A 27,654-nucleotide genomic window follows, 5' to 3' on the forward strand; every position below is an offset into this window, starting at 1 on the left:
GAAAGCAACTCAGTTTGATGAAAATCAGTATTTTTGTTTGCAAAACACAGCCTTCATGGAGTTTTATAAATGGCAAATAATGCAGCAAATGCCCTGTAAGTGAGGATGTTCTACATGCAAAGCACAACTTTTCTCTCTCAAAAAAAACAAACCAAAAAAAAAACACTTACCATTTTAAAAATCAAATACAGATCAGTTTTTCTGCTAGGAGTGCTGGTTTCAGGAAAAAAGAGAACCACGGCTTTTATTAAGAAACACCAGCAGTTAATGGTTCTGAGAAGAAATTGGTGATAAATTAAGTTAATCTCCATCAGGATTACTCTGCATCTGGGATTTAGGCAAATTGAATCAGAGGCCTGAATAGTGTCAGTGAATATCTATTTGACTGTAAACAGAATAATAGGCTCTGTGGATTTTAATGAATGAAGTGAATGGCTGAACTCCTACTGTTTAGTGATGGCATATGGTTAGTGATGCATACAGTACACCAGTATAATGTAAATGTCTTAATGGATAGAATCTTGATTAATAAAACTGAAGAATAAATAGAGAGCTTTTCCTTACTAACATTTTCTATTATTTTTAAGCTGTAGAAAAAATGTGTTTCGCTTGGGTTTTTATCTCTATAACAGATAATATGGATGTAGATAAAACATCTAGAATATTATTTAATATTTTTTGTCTTCAGCCTGCATTACAGTTTAGAAGAATTAGATTAAATGATCGATTCTATGTAACCAAATTGCAAGGTATAATATACTTCAACAGCTGCATGTGTAATCCTCCTGAATAAATGTCTGTACATCTGATTCAGATAACTAATGTTGAATCTTATCTCATAGCGTTACAGAATTATAGTAATGCAACAATGTTGTCCAAGATTATAGAGCTGCTATAGTGAATATCTAAGGGAGTCTCCTTCCCTTGAGTCCTATGTAGTGGCTTTTGAACAGAAATCACAAAAGGACTTTTATAGTACTTTTGGAACAAATCCATCAGAGAGTTTGACCAAACTGCAGATGAAGTATCAAAAGCCAGTAGTGACAGTGTTACTGCTGCAGTGGTGGACCAATGGCTGTAGTTGGAGCGACTGTTCATCCGGCAGCAGGTGAACAAGTCGGAATTTGCAAACTATTGTGACTGTGTTGCGGCACCCATTCTGTCAGTGGTGTTCCTGTGAGAGGTATTCAGTGTTTGCAGGGGTGCAATTGGTAGTTGTTTTGCTAGACGCTGTTAGGGTTTGGCCTAAGGAAATATCAAAGCTGGGGAGAGTGGTTGTGTGTGATGAGGGCTCAAGATTGTACCTAAAAGTCTAAATTCGGAGTTAATATCATTGCATCGTCTATGGCAAGGAGTCCTTGTACTGGCCCCTTTATGGACTGCTTTGCAGAATTATTTCAGTTAATTGGAACAGTGTAGTGGTAATGGTCAAAAGATGCTCTTCAGCCTTTATATATGCTGTCTCTTGGGAAATTTTTCTTTGATGAGTTTAGACTGAGCTATCTCTGGTAAGCTGATGGTACCCAGATGTCTATAGAGTTCTTCCTGGATTCTGAAAGGAACAGAATTTATTTGAGCACTATTTTAACAAATTTTTTGTTTTGTTAATGGAAAAATGAAGATAAATCTTATCTGTCCACAAGTCATTCTGCTAACTGAGCCAGGAAAGAGATATGAGAAGAGTAACATTTCCATATTCTTCACAGTTCTTGGTGGGGGATTGCTTCAGAGGGCCACTATAATTCATATTCTGGGCACTATCCTTCACCATGGGTAAAATTTAAGTGATCACATGCTAGTCGTGATGAAAACAGGTTTTTACTATCTCATGAATATCACCAGACTTTGACCCCCTCTCTGGTATGTGAATCATGATGCATGCCTTTGACACCAGTCAGATTGTTGTAATAGGTTCCATATTAGTCTATTAAAACAATCAACCCTAAACACTTATCTCTTGCCACTGTGTACTACTGTGAATGGTTTATTGGGGTGCCAGAGGAGATTCTGCTAATTCTCAATGTCACTCAGTGCATTGGGTGTGTATTGTTGATTTTAAGTTTAAAAATGGCACTGTGGGATTCCATGTTTACTGAATGTCATTGATTCCAGATCAGGTATGCATAGTATACAAGTGAAGGAGTTTGGTTTTTTCCCTTGAATTGCCAACTCTACAACATCTACCCAGGATTGGATAGTCAAACTAAATTTTCCTTCTTAAACATAATCTCCAGTAATAAATGTGCTGACACCAAGTTATGCTCTCAGTGACATCTGTACAGCTTATTGCTGTCATGCAATTGATTTGCTTTGTAATGACATAATGTGATATAAAAAAAAGGAATAGAATCCAACTCACTCTCGCTCCTGTGTTTGCTCTATAGTGCCTAATAGGTTAAAAAAAAAGTAATGAAACTTCTTAATTTAATCACTAAAGTCAGCAAGTGTGACTCTGAATGCATACAGAGAGCAGATCTTTGGGGTAAGAAGGTTTTTTTAACCTGGTCATTCTTTTTAGACTAGAACTGTACTTTAAGACATTTAATAGGCTGGCTATTAAATATCTTTCTGAGATTCTTACACAATTTTTATCAGCTCATTCACTTAGGTCTGAGAGTTATGGGGCTTTGGGAGCCGAAGTCTCAATAAGGCAGGAGAAATGCTGTTTAGATCTATCATTCCATACCCCCTGATTTGTGGAATGCTCTCCCTCCTGATGTGAGCAGCGGCAGAATTGGCCTCTTTTAAGTTAGGTTTGAATTTAGTTTATTTTAGGTGCCTGTTGGCCCTCACACAGTGAGTTTGTTTTATATTTTTTATGTTTTGTTGATGTCTGTGCAGAGAGGCAGCATGGGCTAGTGTATAGGGCACTAGTCTGGGGGTCAAGAAACTTATGTTTACGTCTAGGTTGATGACTTGCTGTATGATGTTGCTTCACCTCTGTGTTCCTCTATTTGGAATATAAGCTCTTTAAGGCAGGGGCTGTATTTTATTATGTGTATGGGCCCCTGATCTTAGTAGGGGGCTTTGGGCACTACTATTTACAAACAGATAATCATAGTAATATTTCTGTGCGACCTTTAAATGAACGTCATTATTCTAATACAGTTTACACCTGTCTAAATTATAGGTAAACCTGGGGTAAATGAAGTGAGAATCAGCTCTAAAATCTATTATCGTGATACAGTAAAGCACAATTTACAGTATATAGGATATGAAGATGATTACAGCTCATTTCACATAAACAGCATTTTGGGGTCATTAATATATTTTACCACCAATATTCTGTCTGTCTGATCACACTGACTATATGCATTTAAATTCAGATATTGTTCTCTAGTGCACAGTAAGCTAATGTTTCTTTCTTCTTGCTGGGTCACAAAATATGGGGGTTGTGCTGAAGGTTTGGTGTCAGGGTGACAAAGAACTATGGAGTCTTCACTGATGTTACTTAGGAGCCTGAAAATGATCTGACCTGTAGCCTAATTCCTTGACCTTCTACTCCCTACTGTATATCAAGCACTACAATGATTGTAAAGATTAAATAGCATCTGTTACCAAATACCCCTCTTGTCAAGAGGTGTCTGACCTCCTGTATTCTAGGGATGAGGTGTCCATCTGATACAACTGCAGTGGGAAGGGGCTGAGTCCACACATCTACTCTGAGTTAAATTACAAGAGATAACTTGAATATATTGAACTTTTAAACTCAAGATCCATGTGGTAAGGATAAAAAAGGAAATAGAAAAACAAAGTAATTATCAACATTGGACAAGAAATCTGGCTGGGGATATAACAGAACATTAGCAGCAAAGCGGATAATCAGATAGGAGAGAAAGATAATTGAAGAAACTCTTGTATACAATTCTTTACATAGATTCAGGTTAGACTATAACTAGCCAGTGTAAAGCCATTCCTACTTGTTTGTTTAAATCTGGTTTGTCTTAGTAACAAGGTAACATTTTAAATTGGTTACAATAAATGATTTAATTTGTATTAAACTAATTACTCATTGAACAATTTTTAGGAAACTTGGCACAGTGTATTAGCGTCTTTGAACTACGAATCTTGAAATTATTCAAAAATATTTTAAACTGCTTGTTCCCTGTCATTTTCCTCACCTGTGACTGCTTGAGAGAAGTCACTTAGAGAGAAAGATAGTTAAAATGATATACTTAGGGACCAAATTCTGGCTTCATAACTCTTACTTCAACTACTGGGATCTTTTTACCTCTGTATTATGGAGGAATGATATGTAGGCAAGCAAGGTTGGATGGAAAGTGAAAAAAAATTGGGGAATAATAGTCTTTTAAAAAAACTATCAACAAAAAAAGGCCTGATTCTCCTCTCAATTGCCCTAGTATGAATCAGGAATAATTCCACTAAAGTCAGCACAGTTAGAGTAGTGTAAAACTGATTTGAGATCAGAACTGGCCAAAAATTCCATACACTGTAATTTCTATTTTCTGTCACTACAGTCACTATTTTTCTTCTTTTTTCTGTTATAATAATAACTGACCTTTCAGGTTACATTTTTAAAATGCAAAAAGTTGAGATCTGTCCTCCAAAACACTGTGCATGAGTACCCCTGCATTTCTTTTGTGAAAGAATATACACAGGTTTTTGTCAGCCTGTTTATGCAAACAAGGAAGAAGGCTCGATTGTATAGTGATATACATGGGCACTTAGTATTTAAATAGTATTTAAAACTATTTTTGGCAAGTATTTTTGGATAGGCGGTTTGGTCTATGGATAGGTGCCACTGCTTTGCCACTGCCTTGGTGTGTACCTCGGCTATCTGTCCCACCCTCTGCCTGTCTTGTCTATTTAGAATAAGCTGTAAGCTCCTTGGAGCAAGGACTGTCTCTGTGTGTTTTTACACTACCTGATCTAAGATGGGGCCGGTAGGCGCTACTATAATACAAATAATAATACATGATAATAGTAAAAAGATGCATTTGTTTTCTAAGTTTAACATTTTGTTCTGCAACATTCAGATCATCTTCCTAGTGAAAACTTCCCTCATGCGTTTATTTTCACAGGAGCAAACGGTCTTCCTGTTTCATGTAAGGTTTTCTATTCCATTTCTGGTATGTGTGGTGGGATACAAAGTTTTAGATGAAAAGGAGTACTTGTGGCACTTTAGAGACTAACAAATTTGTTTGAGCATAAGCGTTCATGAGCTACAGCTCACTTCATCAGATGCATGCCACAAATAAGTGCTCTTGGGTTATAAATGCAAATTGTTTATATCTAGAGGTAACCAAGGAATTTGCACTGGAATGAGATAACCATCAATATGTATTTTATATTGTTTAAAGCTATTAGTAATGCCTTTCAATTTCATATACATAAAGTTGAATGTTTTCTCTCTATATGTCAATCATTTTATGTTGTACAGATTGCGAAGAAAGAAGGGAGAGAAACTTCAATGATTTTTTATGACAACTATAATTTGTAATATCCATTAAAAGTGATGTGTCCAAGTTGTTACTATTCTGTGTTTCTGTTGTACACATGGGCCAAATTCTGCTAGGCTTTCAAGTATTTCCTTTGCATGTGTAAATGGGTTGTGTGCTGTAAGGCTATACAGGTGAAATGCTGCACAACCTTCTGGACTGTGCATGCTAGCTGTACTTTGGCTGATCATCCTGTTTATACAAAGCCTAAATGGAAGAAAACCCTTCCACTTCTGCAGTTGGGATTTGTGGAATAGGTTTGGAAAGTGAGGCGCACACGTAAATGAGGCTGCATGGTTCCAGGAGGAGGCAGAGGAGGATAGATGTGTCTCAGGATATCTGGGGGATATCTGCCCCAATAGACGGCCTAAAATAGAGCGGGGAAATTGAGAGGTAAGGGGGGATTCCCCAGATGGCCATTGAGGAGAAAACTTTGCCTCAGTAGGCTTCACACTTCTCCTTGGCTGCAATCTATTAAAAATCTATCAAAAAAGAAGGACTTCTTTCTGTGCTGCTCGTTCTCCTTTAAACCACCTGCATCCCCAACAGGCACCCATGTAAGGCCAACACTGACATCACCTCCACTTCTGAGCAAGTAATACCACAAAGGACTAGGGAGTAGCCTTCACAGTTGTGCCTAATCAGGAAACTCTCATACTCTCTATGGCTCAGCAGCTGCACAGACAAATTTCCACTGAATAAAACTTGTTGTGAATTAGTGTGAAATATACATTTATCATCAAAATAAGAAAAGAAATGAAACCTCAGGAGTGGCAAGGCATCATCTTAACAGTGATGAGGCAAATATCCTAGTCCTTATCAGGACTCCTATTAAACTCCTCAAACTCCTATTGATACTAATGGGAGTACATTTTTGCCTGAGTAAATAATATAGGATTTATACTGCCTAGTAATCAGTAGGTACCGAGCTCTTTATAAACAGACAATAAAACAAAATCCCTACCTGACTTAGCTCACAAACAGCAAGTGAAACAATACAATAAAAGCAAAAAGGTGAGGATCATCATTGGATGACTTCCCTTAGCCCACCACCAGGGGAAAGGCTGTTTCAAGAGTCAAAGGGGTGGCTTGAAAAGAAGGTGAACATCCAGGAGTGGGAGGAGACATAGAAATTGCCATACCAGATCACAGCTGTGGTCCACAGTGACCAAACTCGGGTGATTCAGAAAGCCTGTGGTGGGCCTTTATGGAGTAACCTGCTCAGGGAGAGAGTTATTTCCTAATTCCCATTATTTCAGAGGTTGGCTTATCTGTACTCTACATTATTGTTCCTTCCCAGAGCTCCTCCTGTCGTGGCACAGCTATGTGTTGCCCCTCATGCAAGGCTGTAACCATCCTGCGTTTTAGAGTCTGTAAGCTTGTATAAAGTATTTGTACAGGCCTTACATCAATTGAATTTACTGTATAATATCTGAATACCTAAAAAATATTAATTTATTTAACCTCACAACTTTCATTTGAGGAAATGTTAGGGAATGACTATCTTCCATTTTACAGAAAGAGAAATTGTGGCACAGAGAAGTTGCCTCACAACATTCGTCATAGATAGGAAAGGTCTATTTCTGTTTTACAGAAGGAAAAAACTGGGAAGTTCTTAAGGCCCACCTTTTCAGAAACGGTCTTAAATATGCATGCCCCAGTTTCTGGGTGCCCAGCTTTGCAGACCTCGGGTCTGACTTTGCATTGAAGTCGACTGGAGCTGTGAGTGCACAGCACTTTTGGAAATTAGGTCCTAGATGTCCAAAGTTAGGCATCTAGATTCAAGAATTCAGCTTTGAAAATGTACCCCTTAGTGATTTGCCCAAGGTCACCTAGGATGACTATGGCAGAGCTGCGAATAGAACTCTGAAGTCTTCTGACCCAATCTTCTACCTTCATCACAGAACCATACTGAACAAATTCTATTCAAATGCACAAAACCTTTTTAATGTCATTAAGGTTTAAATGTTAGTCACCAGAAATAAGGTAATGCAAAGTCTGAGTTACAGTTGAAATATTAACAGGACCATGTTGCACGTCTTGAATGTTTTTATAGTATACATCTTTTATGACCAAAAGAATAAAATGTTAAAATACATATTTAAATAGTGGACTAGAAAACATTAAATGATTTACAACATAGTTAAGATAGCACTGCTCTTGGAATCTTAACTTTTGCATTTTGTGACTCTGGTGATTTTTCTGGGCTGTGTTGTTTTAGAAAGCAGAGGCTCATTTATGCATTCATTGCTTGCACAGTTGCATTCCCTATATTTGTGCATATAAATCAAGGACTCCACATGCAAGAGAGCCATGGGGTCATTTGTGTAATAATCATGGTAATTACATCTATAATCGTAAGCATTGAGGCCATCATCAAGTACCATTCCAATGGTCCAAGATCAACTCATGTCAATTGTAATGTTGGGTGTTTAGCAGATTGAACCCTACGCCCCCATCCCTATGAATGGGGGAAATCCATAGTATCTACTCCCCTACATGGGAATAATCTTTTCTGAATACGGGGAGTTGGGAAGTTTTATTATTATCCAATCAGTGTTTTTCAGACTTGGTCATGGATTTACTCCTCAATGTGGACACTTTACCATACATGCCATTTTTCAACGTTACACCATTTCCAAATAATCTCTGTGTAAAAATGTGTGGCCATTTTTAAAAATAGGAAATGTAATATTTTCATCCTTGTAGACCTCAAAAATGGCAAAAGATACATTGCTCAAACTTAAAAAAAAGTCACCTTTTGTAGAGACTAAGAATGGAACATTTCATGCAAAAAAATGAATGTTTCAGAAAGTTAGGAAAATATGGAAACAAGGTTTATAATGGAAATTAGTTTGTAATGATAACTGTAGGGGATGTTATTGTAATACATAGTTATAAGATGTATATAACTACATGCAGCTTATAGCTAATGTGACAATTCCTACTGCTTAAAAAAGGATTGGAGATTTAAACTATTGCATTATATATAGCTGGCCCAGTAGCAATTGCTACTGATGTGTTGTAGAGCCATTTTCAGGAATTAATCAGGGATTCCCACTCCAGTCGTCTGGTAGAAGCTACGTATGTCCCACAGAAATAAATCTGACAGTTACGTCTAAGCTGGGAAAATGACTTGAGCAAGAAAATATCCCCTAGATTTGAGACAAAGGAAAACAAAAAAAAAAGAGCAAGTACTAGCATCACTAATACTAATAAAGGCGTTGTCATCAAACATGAATACTACATTAAAGCCACATCTTGCATTCACTTCAGCAGGTTTGTCTATAGTGCTGTCTCTTTCAAAATATTTAAATTTTTAAAACACGCAATGGGAAATGCTTGATTTGTTTGAAATCTCAGACCAGAGTAAATCTGAACCTTCAGTACAGTCTGTATTGGACTTTTACTGAATTAAAGAACAGTGTTGATACTCAGTTCAACACGCTTTGGTTCAACACAAACCAAACCCTGTTTGAAATTGGTTAGCTGTTTAAATCACTTGGACAGTGGCTTCCTGTCTCAGTTCGGATATGTCAGCACTGCATCTGTGAAATGCATCTGCCCTAGCCTGGATCCACAGATTTTGTTTAGTGGGGCTCCCGCTAGTGTGCTAAAAATAGCCATGTAGTTGTGGCTCAGCTGGGGTTTGAGCTCTCAAGCCTGCAGGGATGGGGAGGCCTGAGAGCCTGAGCTGCAACATGAAAGCAATGCCTACACAGCTACTTTTCATTTGACCAGTAGAGAATAGGGCCCAGTTCCCTTAGATTCTTTTGAAAATCCCATGCTCTGATTCCTTCCCCCCCCCCCCCCCGCCAGCTGGCTGGTCAGCTCTAGAAATATTATAGAAATAAATTGTCTCAAGACATTATATTGAAAATACCACAGAAGCCGGAATCCTTTGGCTATTTTTGACATTGGACAGATTGGAATACCTCCTCTGCTTTCATGGTACCCACTTATGGCATCATGTAGGGTACAGGCACTACACATGTAGCTACAGGCTGCAGTGAAAGCAGGCTGAGTCCACCCTTGTCACTGTGGTGTGCAGCTACCAGTGGCAGTGGGGGAAAAGCTCTTGCAGTGGGGAAAGGCGAGAGCTGTTCCCCATTGCCTCCCCCTGCTGGAGTCTTTTCCCTGCTGCTGGAGCCTTTCACTGCAGTGAGAAGAGGTTTCAACAGCAGGGAGGCAGCAGGCAACTAAAAGTAGAGATGTAAACATGGGAAGCACTGGTTGGACATGCAGAAAGCCGTGTAGGGTATATACACTAGGGTTCAGGCGTGTAGGGCACTCTGTTCCACTCTCCTCGCCTAAGCCGTCCCTCACCGTCCACTGCTGTTTATACCCGGGCTAACTGGGCATGCAGTGTCTGTACTCTACACACCACCGTGAGTGTAGATGTACCTTCAGCATCTGTGTTGGGGGGATGCAAGTTTATAATAAGGATAGTTTAACTAGTTGTATCAAAATATTAAATTGTGAAAGTAACAGGAAGATAATGAATAGATCTTGGGATCAGAGAAATCCTGTTAAGATTTGTTTCAAATACTTTAACAGTGTTTTGATTACACTGAAGGCTGAAGAGTACTTTACCCAAAATGCCAATAAACAAGCTTCATAATACTGCAATCAATTTTATCTGAAACTAAGATACTCAGTGCTTGTTAGCTTTGAATATGGAAAGAATTTTCAGGAATTTATCAGCGGTTGGAGAAAGATAGTTTATTAAAAACAATCCTGGATATGATGATCAAAAGAAAACCCTTATTCTCCAATCTTAAACTCACCCAGCATATTATTTGTTGACAATTGCAGTACTAATGTTTGGCTCCTGGTGCCACTTGGTGGATCTTCTGACAGTGAGCAACTGTTGTTCTCTCAACTCTCCCCAGCTGGCAATTTTTAAATACCACTCATCTTTTTCTGCATCTGACAAAGTGCATGTGTCACACTTAAAAAAAAAAAATCACTTGTGTTGTCAGCCTGGTGGCTTAGCAGTAGTGCTCTTGGCTGCTATGTCATTGAATCAGAGATGTTTAGAGATGGAAAAGACCTATTAGGTCATTGAGGCCATCTCCTGGTCACTGTAGGGTGTTTCCTACTATATATTTTCTTGTGTTTTGTCTTGTTTTATATATTCTAAGTGATGGGGCTCACACCATGTCCACATCCCTTGGGGAGAACATTTCAGAAATTAATACTATATATCTAGCTGTCAGGAAGCTTTCCCTGATAATCACTGCAACTTTTCCTTTTCTCAATTTTATCCCAGGATTCCTAACTAGTAACCCCCTTTTACCACCCTAAATAGCTCATTTTCTTTTTTGCCACTTATATTGAACGATCTTTACACTTTTAAAATCATATCCCACTTAGTTATCTCTTAGCCATGGTCTGCTCTTCTCTGAATATCCTTGAATTTGCCAACATCTTTCTGGTACATATTAATTGAATTCCAGGATGAGCACAGTAAAACCAGGCTTGGTTTGGTTTAGTTTATTTAATGCTATCTTATCAAGACAAGGCATCCTACTCTAGCTTAAAACTAGTTCTAAATGTTCTCAAAAGCAGAAAAGAGAGGTTAGAGCTGAATCTTCACTGATGTCCTTGCTTTCAGGCTTGGATTTGGCAACTAGTCTCTTATATAGCCTTCTTTGGGGACCTGATCCTCCTTCCACTTCAGTGGGAACAGGGTCAGGCCACTTATGTACATTCTGAGCTAATTGCTTTAAAGTATATACTAACAAAAAAGTGACTACCTGCTCAAACCAGCTTAGCAGAGACTCTAATGCTAGAGTCCGGATGATCGGCCAGCTGTGTATAAATCACAAATCCAAGTTTATACCTTGACTATAAAAATGTGCAGGATGGACATCAGGTACAGCCACCAGATTGTGGGGGGAGTGGGGTTCTACTCTTCACTTACATATGCTCCAAGTAGGTGGCCAATAATTAGCAGACTGATAATCACTGCTTCTGGTCACCAGGGATTAGAGAAATGAACAAAGAAGGAAGGAATAATAAACACAATTTGAGTGATGTCATTGTGATCACATGGTGGGAAGCATAGTGCCCACTTCTGGACAAAAAGACAACTTTCTGCTACTTGATGTGACAGCCTGCAAATCAGCCTACCTAGTACCATTGCTTGAACACAGTGGGGCAAATCCAGTCCTGGTGTAACTCCATTGAGATCAGTGAAGTTACTCTAAAGATGACTTTGTCCCATTGAATCTGAAAAGAGTTGAGAGTTAAATCAGTGGTATCTGTATCAGTCTCTTTCCTGGTTCTATGAATATGCTTTATGTTAAGGGGAGTGATGTCAGGTAATTTTTTTTTTTTTACATACAGCTAACAAAAAAATGAAATGGAATGACCAGATTAGGCAAAATTTCATTTGTTTTCCCGTATTGCATCTACTTCTTCATTTTTGTTTCAGACTTTACTATTTAAACAGTGACCAAAAATGACAAGGAATTCCTGACCCCAGGAGCTTACAACCTAAAGCTTTCACCACAGTTGCACTTGGACAAAATGGCAGTAGTGTATTTCTCTCTCTCATATGTTCTAGGCCTTAACCAGAGAGTTACAGCATAATGTACAGGAGATGAGAATGCGAATCAGACATGCTAAAAAATTACGAGAAGAGAAGGAATGGAACAGGTATCCTTCCAAAGAGTCTGTCCACCGAGCCCAGTCCTTGGCAGCCTCTATCCTTAATATTTCAAAGACTGATCTAGTGGAGATGCTAGATACAGAAGATGAAGAGGTAAGGTATCTTAAGGACTCTTTTAGGGTAAAGGGCATATCCTTAGCTGGTGTTAATTGGTGCAGTTCCACGTAAATCAATGGAGCTCCCACAGTTTTCATCAACTGAGGATGTGGCCCAACATTTTAAAAATTTATTATTATAACTACTGCAGTAGCACCCAAGCACTCCCAACTGTGGATCAAGGCCTCACTGTATTAGACACTGTACAAAGAGATACCCTAAAGACAGTGCCTTCTGCAGAGAGCTCACAATCTAAGATTTAGACAAAATGTCACAGTTGAATAAAGGACCATATAGAAGGGGCAAAGTTATAGTGGAGACCGTTGTAAATGCATAAATTAAAAATAAATTTCCTGATTTGAACATGGGGATGTGGAGATTTTAATCATTTCAAAATCCTTAGTAATTTCCATTTTTCATGAGGAAATTTGATAATCTCACACATAACATTCATTTTGAAGGTGGACTTCAGTATTAATGAAGCAATTTGTAATCTATTCTGTCATACCAAATTCAGTTTACTTGTGCATGTTTTCTCTAATTTTGGTAATTTCTACTAAACGGGTGTTTTCTAATAGGGAGCCTGTTGCTTTTCTTTCCTGAGCCTATCCTACAGTTATATGGCAGAATATCTGATTTGACATCATCATCAAAACTCTCTGTGATAAATATGTTTTCTTAGTTGCTCAAGCTGAAATAAAGCTAGCTAGTGAGTAAAAAAGATGTAGACTGACTGTGTGTACATACAATTATAAAAAGTGCGTGTGCTGTTACTTGGAAAATGTTGACTAGTAGTGATAATACTTTCACATTGTCACAACAGATTATGACTAATTCCATACTTTTAAAGCAATTACACTCTGTGTGTGTGTGTGTGTGTGTGTGTGAGAGAGAGAGAGAGAGACTGGACTGCATACACACAATACATTATGGTCTGATTTTTATCTCACTTAACACCAATTCTACACCTCTGCATGTTTATTGATTTCAATGGAGTTGCTCCTTATTTACCTCAGTGTAACTGAGATCAGAATAAGGTCCTATTGTTTTGATATAATGTGTATTGTAAGTGTTTGTGTCTAATACACACACAAAGGAAATGTAAATGTACAATTGATATACTTGCACTGTACATATACATACCATGCATGTTTTATTTTATTAATCTATGCATAGATCCCAAACTTACAAAGTGACTTCCTCAATTGCACTTACAAAATTTGCACATGTATTCATTCACACACATACAAGTGTATTTCAAAGAAGAACTGGGCATGCAGTTATCCAGTTGCACTTGCAAATATAGGTTGTATAAATGCAATGGAAGCCCTCAAAGATTTTGAGGATCCAATTTAGACAGCCAGTTTTCAAAGTATTTACACATACAGTTACTCAACTGGTGTGCAAAAATGCAGTTATGGTTGTCTGTAACTATTCAGTATATTCTGCGAATATAATAATAAGAAAATCCTATGTAATTCATATTTATTCTATTTTTAGGAAACAGAAAGGGCTAAAATAGAAGTTGAAAAAGATAAGGAATGGCTGTGTTACATACAGAAACTTCTTGAAGGACAGGTACTACATTTATTTATCCACTTAATGAATTAAAACTTTCTAATCTAACTAAATATATATATCTTTAATAGTAGTAATTCATGCAATACAATGTTATTATTTTCTGATGTTTCTTTTCTACTTCTCTTTAACGGTGAGGCATTACATGAGACAGAGAAGAAGTTAACACCATATTTGTACTAGCTAACTTAACAGATGTAAATAATCTGGGGAAAACCAGCACAGATCTTCACAAATGTATTAATTAAATTATTGAGTCAGTTTGTATGCTTGGTAGAGTGAATAGGATCCATTCTTTCAGACCTCTTAGGAAAAAGAGATTTTTTATTATGTGCCTTTAAAGTCAGTAGTTGATATGGACACCTGAGGAGTTCATGAGTTTCAGTGACCTTTTACTATGGACCTGTTTCCAGTCAATTCATGTTTTCCTCACAGCCAGACAGCTGTTTATTACCGTGTCTTCCCGCATTCTCTACAATATTTTCTACTGAGACCTCAAGCAGCTTGTTAGTGGGAAGTAAATATTGATTTGGCATCCTGTCAATGCAGAAAGAATGAAAAAATTTCCACCAGAGGCCCCTCAAACATTTTCCTATCGACATTTTCTGTGCAGAGTAGAAAGCTGCATAGAGGATGACAAGGCTGAGACTAGTTGAAATCCCTGAGGGGTCCTCTGAGACTGCCGCTGTGACCTGTGTGATACTTTTTCTTCTCTTTCAAGTCTTTTTTTTTTAATACACACACAGTCTGTTGGGATGCTCCCCCTCTTGAAAGTGATCAAGGGCAGTTTATTGGCAGGTGAGAGCCCTGCTTTTCTAGTCGTAGTCAGTTTTTGTTTGGACATCACTGATAACATCCACTGGATCTTGAAACTTTTTCATTATATTTTAGTTACCTTCTGAATCATGATTACGTGTATCTAATATCTGAAATAAAATGACATTTGATTTATAAATTTAAACGTATATGCAGTAGGGTGAGTGCGTAAGCTGTATACTTCATTTCTAATAAGAAAGTAGATAATTAAAAATATTTTGAGAGCCATTTCAGAGGCTAGTCATTTCTAAACGGCAAATAATAATTAATAAAATAAAAAAATTTTCAGTGTCAAGATTAAATCCCACAATCAGCTACTAAAATGGTGATTGTTTTTCTTCATTCATTATCAGAAGATACTACCACTAAGGCTGCTTAATTGCTGCCGCCGAGGAGAATGAAATACCCATTGAATTGCTTTGGCCTGGTCACAAGCAGTGCAGCTTCATTTAAATAGTTTTAGTGATATATGCAAAATAGAAACAAAACAGAAACACAAATGTAGTCCCTACATTTCCTTCAGATTTGAGAAATGTTAAACCTAAACTTTAGTAAGTTGTAGGAATAAATGATGTGCTCAGTTCATACTGGGGATAGTTTAGAAACCTGCAGAATAAGAATCATGCTCTATATTCTTTCTTAATTCAGATGTAATTTTTTCCTTTGCACCTAAAGTAAACTAAATAAAAGATTTAGGGCCATATCATCCTCTCTGCCACCACAAGCAGACGGTATGAAAACCTAGTGCATCAAGGATGAGGATTGTGGGTTTTTTGTGACCAAGTACCTCTTTCTGTTTAGGCTCCAAGGGCACTGGGAACTTCAGCTAGGGAAGGAGGAGGGACTGCTTGCTTTCAGCAGGATCACTTTCCTCGTCTCTAACTCGTGGGAATTTAGTGAGTAAGTTAATGGTGATTCGATCATCATGAACTTACCTGCATCTCCCCTCTGTGCTGTGAGGCATCCCTGCTCCCTTTCCCTGGCAGGGATTGTAGGGACATGGGAGACACCTGGCAGCTCAACTGCCATAGAAAAAGTTTTGGCAAGAGCCTGGAAGATACCAGGGAATTGGCTGGTTTTGGGGCCAAGATCTGCTTCCTCTTCTGTGTGGGGGATTAAATCATGCCTCCTACAGATGGACGTGAAGAAAACTATGAATGGAAATCCTGGACTTTCCTGATCCTACCTGGGAGTAGCCCATGGAGAAGAATATGCCCTTTACAATTTTCAAGTCAGGTTTTGTGCATTGGTGGATACTGTTTCCTTTTAATACATGTTTCTAAAAATTCTGACCTGAAATGCTCAATTTAACAGTGGGAAAAAAATGGGAACTTTTTGTCAAGACTCTAATCAGAATAAAATGTAGACTTTGCACAGTGAGATACGTTTATATTCTATGTACACATACACATCTGTGATATGGCATCTCAGGCTTACTTTCTGCACTTATTGTGAGAAAATGTCCTGCAGAAAATTGCATCAGATCACTGCAGTTTGATATAATGTCTTTTTGTGCCATTGAGCCAGGACTCTGGAACATAATTGCCCGGCAGTATTGATTTAATTGCCTAGCTTTATTTGTGGACTCCTAATTATTGACTGGAGGTAAATTTAATGGAGAAACCTTTATGAACACTGGGAAACTGCTGCTGTTGCTGTTATACATAATGAACTGCATCATATCCCTCTAGATCATTTTTCAAGCTAATTTTATTCCACTGTGACAGTATGATAACATTTAAAATGTCATAGACATTTTATTTTTATTACTGACATATGCTGTTTTACTGCTGCATTAGAAATTTTGGGGGCGACTGGGGGAAGCACTAGTTGCTTTTAATGTCATTTTATAGATTCCCCTAGAGTGTAATCATAAACAACTATAGCACACCTCTGTTTTACACTTCATATACACTCCTATTTTCTGTATGGTTATGACCTGAAAAGGTTTGTATTTATGCCAGCTTTAGGAAAGTATTACTGTTGCTATGGTTAATATGTACATTATAGTGGTGCCCAGAGGCCCCAGTCAGAATCGAGGCCTCACTGTACTAGCCATTGTACGAACACATGTGAAGAACTGCCCTGTACAATCTAAATAGAGAAATTTCCTTTTCAAAATATTATTCAAATAAAAATGGTATTATCTAAGGAAATAACTGAGTTGGAAATTCTGCTGTGATATTTATAAGCACACATTGTCTAAAGCTACATTTTGACTGGCCAATGAGGTCTTTTTGATGATCTTTATATTCGTGGATCAACTCACAGTGCCTGGAACCTTATCGCTGAAAAATTAAAAACAAATACCCTAAAAACCCCACCCCTTGTATGTAAAACAGAATGGGGTGAAAGTTAATGGATTTCTACAGCACAAGGGGGTGCTGTATGAGAAGCAGCTCCATCTGCAGGTGCTGTCGCAACTCCCATTTGGCTGTGGTTCCTGGCCAATGGGAGCTGCAGAGCCGGCGCTTGAAGCGGGTGCAGCATGCAAAGCCCCCTGGCTGCCCCTATGTGTAGGAGCTGGAGGGGAGACATGCCACTGCTTCCGGGAGCTGCACGGAGCCATGGCAGATAGGGCACCTGTCTTAGCCCCACTGCACCACTGACCAGACTTTTAATGGCCCGGTCAGCAGTGCTGACCAGAGCCGCCAGGGTCCCTTTTTGACCAGGCATTCCGGTCAAAAACCGGACACCTGGCAACCCTACCTTCAAACCTCCAAGAGAGATTTTTAACAATGTACAAGTAGTCTGCCAAAATCTTTCACGTCTTGGAGCCTGTTACAAGGTTGGCTTAACTGGTCCTTTGTCAGTTACACAGTTGTGCCTCAGTTCCCCTTCCTCCTTGTGTGCCTCTGGGGTAATCATGCCCAATGCAACAAGAGCTCCATAATAAAATGTACCCTCTTTGGGGCTTCTTTATTAATGTGCAAATTGTATTCCAATGGTTGTAACACACTGGAAAACTCACCGTCCACACCTTGTCCCCAACTTTCTACAGATCTCTCACTAGGGTCTATGGATAATCCTTCCCCTTTGTATCTGGACTTGCAACTATCAGCCACCCTTCTCCACAACCCACCCAACAGGGCATGCAGATAGTCTTTGGCTCTCTCACGGGTTTCTGACCACAGACCCACTCAGTTCTCATCTGGGAATGTAGCCCAACAGCCATAGATGGCCCCATTCAGATTTCCCAGTGGGGTCAACTCCCTGGCTTCCCATGCTATCTTCCTAGCAACAGAGCCTGTCTTTTGTTTTCTCTCTCTCCCCCAGCAGGCCTTGCTGCCAACATAGTCGTGATCAATCATACGAAACTCCCCCACCCCATGCTACCACTGTCACCATCCACCTTCCTTGTTTAACCCAGAGACTACAGCTTCAAGAATCCTGTCCTTAAAAAAGCTAAGTTTCTATAACAGACATGATGGTCTGCATCTAGAACCAGTACTTTCTGTTATATAACTTTTAACGTCCTTGCTGGGCCATCAAGCCTAGCATCCATGTTTGCATTCTCCTTGCAGTAATATAATAGGAACTCTGTTCTCTAGGTTGGTAGTTTGGAATACTATAAATGCATGATTTTGTGGGATGAGCAGTAATAATAATGCATTGCATTGCATGAAATGGGCTGAATAAAGGGAGCAGTTGGATTCATTAGCAAATGTTCCAATCTGTGCCAATAGTGGACAACAGATATACAATTGGGAATTTATTAGTCACGTGAGTCTTCACAAATCAGTATAGCCAAGGAACAATAATAGAGTGATGAATTTTCAGATTACTACCAGACTGAATTTTTAGAATTAATTCATTTATGTTGAAATGAAAAAAAACACTCAAGTTTAGCCTCTGCTGAAATTAGCTTCCGATGCAATTTCAGCCTGCTCCTCTCAAGTTTCGTTTCCGTTGAATTTACAGTTTACCTACTTCAAAATGAAGCTGCTCTGAAGTGAAAAATAAATAAATAAAAGCTTTTACTGCAATACTCACCGCTATGGGCAGATTAAATGTATTTGTAATCACTGTTGTGTGCACTCCAAAGATATTAGCAAAGAATTAAACAACTTAATTTTTGTATTAATTTGTAAATCACTGTCAAGCAGAATAACACAGTCTGTGGGGTAGATGTTTTCAGTAGTTGACACACTGTGAACTGGGATGTCACTCCTCATTAGAATAATAATAATAACAACAACACTTTGCATTTATACCTTTTTCCATCTAAGGATCTCAAAGCACTTTCAAAACACAAATTTCTAAAGCTTCCTAACACCCAATGGGGCAGATAAATATTATTATCCCCATTATTACAGATAGGGAATCTGAAAGACAGGTCATATTGCCCAAGGTCATAGTGAATCTGTCAGGGAGCTGAGAATAGAACCTAGCACTCCTTGACTTAGGCTTCTGCTTTAACTATTAGACCATGCTCCCTTCCAGTGGACTATGTCCCCAAGATGACTAGCTATCTTGTTAACATCTGCACAAAATGTTCCCACTTCATCTTTATAGGTATTCCTATTAAAAGAGTGAAAAGTTGAAAACTTAGGCAATATGGTAAGTCTTAAAACATGTAAAGCTAGGCTGCTGTTGCTCTCTGATTGTCTGAATTTATACAACTCTATTAAATTTTACTTCCCTTCAGTGCTATTATAAATTACAGTTGATGGTATCTAGTATTATTATTACCAGTTACCTTTCAGAAAACTGGTTGTGGCCCAGATTAGTGGGAGCCACTTGAATGAAATCACATTCAGTACTAAAATACATAACTGTCAGCTGTACTGAACACGTCTGCACAGCTTAGGTATAGACATGGTGCTAACTAAATTCACACAGCCCTGCCCCAGGCTATGGGCAGGTTTAAAATCTGAGATGGATTCTTTTGATTGGATTTTCGTCAACTGTTCTGAAATCCTGAACAGGAATGCAAATATCCCAGTGTATTTACAAAGCCATCTATAAAAGTAAATCTGACAGGCTTCTATTGAAGTTGAAGACTGCAGAGATCCAGTGCGGGGTGTGTGTCCCTAAAGAGAATCAGATAAAAACACAAATACTTCTCCCAAACTGACAAATGTAAGAGAATGCCACAATATTCAACCTTCTGCTGCTCTTGATTTAAGTGAATAATTTAGTTAGAAAGACTTCTTTAAAGATCACTTTGTTATGACATACAGCTGCAAAAATAGTGAACAGCAAGTACATTATAGAATGATAGGAACCTGAAAAAGCAGTGAGATAATACATTCATTTAAAGCAGTTCATTAGGAAAAAATATAAAATGAATCAAAAATGAATGTGGTCAAGGTAGGGAAAGAAGAACTTATGCAAGAGTTTGAAGTCATGATAGACTGCTCTTGGAGAACTATATGTAGACAATGAAGATCAGTTACAGAGTGGGCACCATGCTATGGTCAATAATTTTCCAGCACAGTAGAAGGTAACTCTAACAGGATGGCCTGCCTCTTTAAGTGCTTGGGGCCAGCCAGCACTGTTTGATTATCAGACCCTGCTGGGAAGGAGTCAAGTGATCCCTATAATGGGCTGAGAGAGAGCTCAGTTGGGATGGAGTTGCAGGAGGGTGATGGGTTCCTGAAACGGGGATTGAAGGGAAGGGTTGTTTTCTGTTCATCTTTGGGAGGGACAAGTGGGAAAGCCTCTGGGAGCTGTAGCCCCTGGTGGAGGAACTGCTTGGTTTAGATGTTTTGCCTAAGTTTTATGCTTGAAAAATAAAATGGGGCCCTGGAAGAAGGGCCTGAAGTACTCCAGGCATGACAGTGAGTCCTTCCTGGGCTGGGGAAACAGGTCCGCAGTTTACAGCATCTCCAAAGGATTTGAGCTGAGATTATGCCATTGTAATACCAATATTGTGATCAGTGCTGTGCTACCATGCTGTGATCAATGGTTTGATCCTCACATAGCAGTGTAGTAGTTCCTGAAGCTCTCAAAACAGTGCTAGCAGGTTTGCATGACTAGCTCAGCAATCCCACACCACAGACCTAGGGGCTGAGCACTGGAGGTCATGTCCAGCCAGCTAGTGCTAGCCCTGTGCATAAACCATTCTTACTCAAGAGGAGGAATACACAGCACACCATGGCAGCCTGCCCTGTAAGTGCAGTGACTGTTGAGCATGACGTAGTACTTGGCCTCACCACTCCACTCCACTCCCCGGTTCATGCACAGCCTCCATGGGTAAGGTCAAGATTGTACCCTCTATCGTTTTATGCAGATCATTTCTTGTAACATTTTAATTATAAAAAATGTAAATAAAAATAGCCCTACCATTGTTCAGGTTGTTCAACAATGTTCTTACTCTCGCTTTTGGCCTCTTTTGTAGTTTGTGCCTTTTCCATAGGGAAACGTGCAATAACTTTATCTGGCATAAATAATATCAACCCAGATTAGTCTTTAAAACCCAGCAGACATGATGAGAAGAGACGAGGATATAGAAATGAAAAAAGAAATTCAGAACAGAGGTAATGTACTGTCAAACAATAGGCATGGAGTGTGGAATTGTGAAAACACTGGGATGGTTATCTTGAGTTGAGTCCAAAACACCAGAGAGAACTGATTTCTCCACTCGACAACTAAAACGTAAACCCATTTTACATTTATATCCATTGGTGTGATTATTTGGCTTGATTCACCCCTGATTGCATGATTGGGGGAAAATTATCTTGCCCTCTTCTGGTACTGGCTGCAAATGCTGTTCTTCCATTAGGATTCACCTCCCTGTGAAAGGACACCAATTAAAGTGCTTTAACCCAAGGCTTCTTCCAGGAGGGGCAGCTTTAAGTTGTTCCTGGGACATCATCTGCTAGCAGAAGGTGTACTGAAGCAGTACAATGTCTGAGCCTCCCACCCCACCTGTACTGCTCACTTTTTAGGGCAATGGGTAACTGAGTGGAGTTGATGTTACCTTGTGCCACCTCCTGATGGACTTTCCACCCCCCTGCACTCAAACACTTGGATTACACTGGCAGCAGAATCTATCCAGAGCTGAATCTATACCATTTTGTACAGTATGATATACACTGAAAACGTCCAAACTACATGCAACAATATCTAGTATATGTTAAGTCTTACAGACATAATAGAGGACAATACACCAGTTGTTTTCCTTTAAAAAGCTGGGTTTGAAAGTAGATACCAGAGTGAATCTAACTTTTCTGTAAAATATGTAAACGCAGCTTTTTGTAAAATTCCCATTATGCTTATAGTAACAGACTTCTCTGCAACATCCTGATCAATGGAGATTTTTTTCTGCATTTATTCACAAAAGTTTCACTATCCTACTCTTAAGACATTTAGCAGCAGCATAGGGAGCTGTATTGATAGTTCTGTCTCACTCTCTTGAGCATAGTGAACATATAGTACTACTTCTATTTATATGTGCCCTAGAGATGACTGTAACCTCATATTGATCAGCTGATTGAAGATAAATGACAGAGCTGCTAGTATTGTAGATTACATCATTAACATGGTCAGTAAACCATGAATTGTTCAATAAGGCGTTTATCTTTTTTCATTTTACTCTGCTCTTTTATCATTTTTATGATAAAGAACAAAGTAACACACACTAACCAGGCAGATCAGTTTTAAAAGATCAGATGTGTGCAAGTGGGTGCTAGTTGTCAGAAATAAGTGAAATGTAATGGTTTAAGGATATTTAGCATATATTTTTCAGCTGAAGGAAATATGGAGTTCACTAACCATTTTTCTTATGTTTCTTTTTCAGTTTCCTTTCGCTTCATATTTAATGGATGCAGTACTGGAAAAACTAAATGAGAAGAAGAAACTGGTAGAAGAATATAGTTCTCTTATGAAGCAAACCATATGATACTGCTGCGAACTACATTTGGAAAGGGTTTTATACAGAGTGACTCGGAAATGTTTTGTGCTCCTCACATCTTTCCCTTTCATATAGAAAATTATCAGTAGTCTAGTTCAATATAGAAGGAAGAAGACTCTGTGAACTAATTAATTGTTGAACAAGTGGAATTAATTAAATTCCCATTTAAAGAGGAAAGTGTAGATTTGATTGTTGAACAGTAAAATTGCCACAAATCAATGCAAACTTAAAAATGATTTTCCTTCAAGTATATTAGTAAAGAAAGCCAGTGCAAGCCTTGAGGAGATGAGATGTCACGGATGTGAACAATAAACCATAAGAACTGTACAAATCAGTGAGAGCACTGTGTATGCATAAAATTGGCAAGACACTGGGGGATGTATCATTCAAAACACTTCAGCTGAGATGGAGTTTTGTGTCCAATTTCAATGGGATTTGGACATCTTGCTCCTTTTGAGTCCTTTGCAAATCCCAGCCTTTATTATTTACTCCGCATAAGATGGTATGCAGTCCTTGAATGGGTTTGTTTTATGTTAAGAACATGAAATAATAAAATGGAAAAGTATGCAGTAGCCTCAGAGACCATTAGGCAAGCTGTATTTTTGTTTTCTAATTAGGAGTGTGTTGAGAGTCCAGTATATTTAATTGTATTTAAGACATATTTCACCAAAATAAAAATGATTTCCAGTGTTTTTTTAATGAGAAGCTTCTGAAGTGTTCTGTGTGTAGAATGTTGCTCATATACTGTTTAAAAAAAACACACACACACAAAACTATTGCCTATGTTCTGATCACAGCTCTTCCTGCTGCTGTATCCCACATGTGTTGCATGGTGAGTCAGGAGAGCAGCTCTGTAGCTGAGCTATGTTCAATGAGTTGGTTTTAGCCTAGTTCTTAGGGGACAGATGTTCATATTGCAAAACCCACAAACCACAAGTCTCTAATCAACACCCTTGCTGTCAGACTCAAGGATTGAATGGACATGGAGTCTGTACTACCCTCCTCTCTGGAGGAGTACTAGTTGAGGCACATTGTTTAGGCGGTACAGAGAATTTGCAGTGCAGTTGTCTTTATTGCATCTGTCTGTGGTGTGATACAGCATGGCCAGAGGGCAGCAGGAGAGTGTTAGAAGGGAGCCTTATTCCCTGTAGAGGGAAGAAAGTTTGCTATAAATTAATTAAAGCACCTGAAGCCAGTCACATGATAAAAAATCCCTGCTTCAATCAGACAAGAGGAGGAGTTGAAGCAGAGTGGATTGGTGTTGGAGCAGAGAGCAGTTTGGAGGAGTTGAAGCAAAGTGGATTGGCATTGGAGCAAAGAGCAGTTTGGAGGAGTTGAAACAGAGTGGATTGGTGTTGGAGCATAGAGCAGTTTGGAGGGCAGCAGAGAAGAGTTTGGAGAAGTGCTGCAGTGGGCTAAGAAGACCAAGACCCTAGGTAAAGGGACACCTGGTTTGTGCAGAGAGAGGGCAGAAAGCCCCACGAGCTGAAGGGCAGGAGAGAGAAGTAGCCCAGGGAAGGAACCTGGGCTGGGACCTGGAGTAGAGGGCAGGCCCGGGTCCCTCCCTCTCCACTCCCCTCCTCTAGGACACTAGTGGGGCAGTTAATACCCCAGTTCAGGGGCAAGAAATGGTGTCCTGACCCCCCACCCAGAAGAGTAAGCGTGAAACCCATCAGAGTAGTGCTGGCAATTTGCCACAGTGGATAAATAGGACTTTAATTTGTGGTCTGACTTCTGGGTACTTTTTACAAGGATTACATTCATTACCAAAATAGGTTATATAAATTAAATAAAGGTCACTTGTTTTCAAAACTGGGATGCTGCCCTATACCCACAAAAATGATAAATGCATGGGTATGCCAACTGAACCCTGAGCCTCCTCAATACAAGACATTTGAACTTTCTGTAGCTACCAGAGGCTGTTTGGATTTTTCCATGGGGTTCTGGGGCTTGGCTACAGCTCTTTTACCCACACACCTGATTTTCCAATTATTGGCAGTGTAAATAGAGTAGCAGTTCAACTGTCCTGCTTTATCCATTGCAGTCCCAGCTGTGGCACAGCTGCTTCCAGACTGCAGCCCCTCACTCTGCTTAAGGAAAGGTTTCAGAGTCTGGAGAGCTTGTTGGGGCCTCTGCATTTCCCCACATCTGAAGAGACTCCTCAGGATACACCTCTGTGAAAGTGTGTCATTTCTGTTCACCACTTGGGACTCAACAGAATGGACTCTTCGCTCTGATCAAGAATTCTTCCCTTGACCCAATCCACCTCAAAAGAGAAAAGTTCCAGAGCACTCTTCTAGGTTCTGAAATGTGACTTATCAAGAAATCTGACATCCTTTCTGACTATCCTTCCCAAGAGCAGTATTCACACTCTCTCAGGAATGTACCTTTCACTTCCTCTCCAACTACATATGAGATCAAGCTCAGGGACTTGAGAGAAATACACACGGACACACCCATGGGATAAGACCTGAAAAGGAGAACAGTTAAGAAAAGAGACCAGTCTTCCAAAGGGGACAACCACTCTCCCCAAAAAAGTTGTTTTTAAAAAAAGCCAAAAGGCCAGAACCCACAGGAAAAAAGTCATTCACCTCTCCAAGTTCTTCTCATGTGAGATCCAAGTTCTTCCCCAAAGAAGCTAACCTCCTGTTTTCAGCTCATGGTAACCTTCAGCCAAAAAGCAGAGAAATGGTTTACCACAGAGATGGTTGAAACTATGTGGAACACTGTGGTAGTCACTGTTGAGATTCAGCCAGAGAGCGAGGATGAGCAGACTAATTCCAAAGACTAATACCTCCCAACAAAGAACAAGACACAGCTGTCACACACACACCCTGCATTTCTCCTTTGGAAAAGCGAGGAGTGGAAAACTTGTGATCAAGGATTGAAGTTTAGTCCGCAAAGGTCTGGGTCTTAGCACTAAAATTTCTCTATTCAAGTGCCCTCAGAGTAATTCAGCATCAGCACTCCCAGCAACGGCCATGTCAGGCCTTGGAAAGGAGTTGTTGAAAAGGTCGTCAGTGTCCCTCTGAGCCTCACTTGCAACAGCATGCTCTGCTAGAGCCACAGGGTCCTGGTGGCAATGACCTAAGAAGCCATAGCCTCCAGAACCATGATGCGTTCAGCTAAGGTGCAAGTCCAATATCCCTACTACAGTTCCATGGACTCCGTGAGGCTGCCTGCCCACTGCGTGGCCTGGCACCAAATCTGGCTTTAAACCTTGGACTGCATATAATGGTCAAATCCTGTGTGCGTCAAAATTCTCTAGAGCAGTCCAAGAAAGCAGTTTCTGACCATACAGACAAGCCAAAGGAACCCTCACCATTCCAGCAAAGCCAGTACTCTAGGAGCTCACACAAGAGTAGAACTTCCACAACTTCAGGAACCACTGAATGTTGGATGTATTTTTATCTTTCAGAAACACTCTCTCTCTCGTCAGATGCCGTGAAAATGTCTGTCTTTGCCTACAGTAACAGTGTAGTGATATCTATGGGCTAGGTCTTGCCCTTATATGGAAATAACTTCATAGTGGTAAGGGAACTCTATAAAGCTTAGTCTGATCCCCACACCACCTCTTCCATATGTGAAACCGTGCATCACCTCTGAAGATCCCTTGAGTGCCACAGCCAATCCATGCAGAGATTTAAGGTAATCTTTAAGGCAGCTTGCCCATCATGGTGAAGGCTCCTGAGGAAAGTCAGTACGGCTCCTGGCTCTATTAATGGTCCTTCCTGATCTTCAGTATTTGCTAGTTGGAGGAAAATACACCTGTCCCTCCTCACAGCTCCATTCTGCCTGCTCATACCCCACGCAGCACAGAGCTCGCTCCCCACTCTCATAGATCCCTACATCAGCAGAGAGTTCTGTCTCAGGGGTTAATGGGGATGGTGCTGTGAAAGCAAAAGAGTCCCTTTTCCACGTTGGAGTGAGAGACTCATATGCAACCCCTACAGCACAAGTGGGCCTTGAGATACAACTGTTTTTTATGATACTGAGAATAGGAAATAACTGTGCTAAAGGCACAATATCTTCTGGAAACTGCTTTTCATTGGCAGCTGTAGTGCCTGGGCATTCTGGTCTCAAGAGACATTGAAATTATTTACAAGCTAAATTATGTCCCTCTCCTGAAATCACTGTTACAGGACCCTAGTGGGTGGGATTCTCTCTCCAATTGCTCTTGTAAATAGTATTAAAATGAATAGTCCAAATGCTAAAATCTCCACTCGGTCAAAATTCCCATTGACTTCAATTGGAAGAGTTGCCCAAGTAAGGCCTGCAGAACATGGCACAATGTGTGCTCCACTCCTTCCCTTTAGCCTCTTCTTCTTTTGTTTCAGAATTTGTCATCATGTTTTGTTTTGTTTTTTTGGTATTGTTTTCCATTTAAGTAACTACTCATATGTCACCAGTAAACCTGCAGGACTGGCAGAGCAGAGAGCTTGGAATTCAGAAGGCAAACAAGCAATAGTCAGCTGCACCAGAGTCCAGGTTAGTAAAGCAGGCAACAAATAACCCTAGTATCTAAGGATTTCCAGAACAGAGCCACTCAAATGAAGAGAGAACCTTGCCAGCACCTTCATGAAAATCCAACACAGCATTTTGAGAAGGGATTATTTCTCCTTGAAGGACTTCAGATCACTTATTTTACTCTGAGGGAAAGGTGAAGTTATGCCTCTCTATTTGATTTATTGTTTTCCTTTGGGTCCTGGGTCTGTCCTTCATCTTACAAACCAGCTTCCAATCCTAACCGCATCAAGATGGGGCACAGGAGTCCAAAAGGTAACAGCATAGGGCATCCATAGGTATTACTGATTATGATTCTATGATACTGGAGCACCATACCATGTACCAAAACAGTTAGCCCCCAGCGCACAAAACACACTTAGCGAGGACAGGGAAAGTGCAACTACTGAAAGTGTCAATTAGCCCCTGTGCTTCCTCTCCCTTAGCTATGAATACATCTCATTGACCTCTGGTCCCACAGCTTCTTCCCCAGCTCTGGTCAGGGGTCAGCGGGGCCCTTACTGGAACTGGTGTGCTTAATGACTGCATGGGGGTGGGGATGGGGGGCGGGCGAAGACTAGGAAAGTCTCTCAATGCTTGTACCAAGCCAGGAAAGCAGGTATATAAATTCAGGGGTGTGGAAACAGTAGAAGGGATTTTGCTGGGCC

The 27,654-nt window shown here is 39.8% G+C and overlaps 1 protein-coding gene across 5 annotated transcripts in view; it reads left to right on the forward strand.

The window, feature by feature from the left end:
- CNTLN (centlein) overlaps positions 1-23,185 on the forward strand; it is a 283,198-nt gene extending 260,013 nt beyond the window's left edge. For 3 of the 5 annotated variants that reach the window (XM_038402595.2, XM_038402593.2, XM_043515180.1), the window contains 3 exons: positions 12,031-12,228; positions 13,732-13,809; positions 22,370-23,185. In XM_038402595.2, coding sequence (XP_038258523.1) covers positions 12,031-12,228; positions 13,732-13,809; positions 22,370-22,471 — 378 coding nt within the window. In that variant the 3' untranslated portion in view covers positions 22,472-23,185. Of the gene's footprint in view, positions 1-12,030; positions 12,229-13,731; positions 13,810-15,426; positions 15,943-22,369 lie in introns of those variants that run through there. The other 2 variants (XM_043515178.1, XM_043515179.1) reach the window with 2 other exon arrangements.
- The last annotated feature ends 4,469 nt before the right edge of the window (positions 23,186-27,654 follow it).

This window comes from Dermochelys coriacea, chromosome 5 (assembly GCF_009764565.3).
Source record: "Dermochelys coriacea isolate rDerCor1 chromosome 5, rDerCor1.pri.v4, whole genome shotgun sequence".
Taxonomy (NCBI): Eukaryota; Metazoa; Chordata; order Testudines; family Dermochelyidae; genus Dermochelys; species Dermochelys coriacea.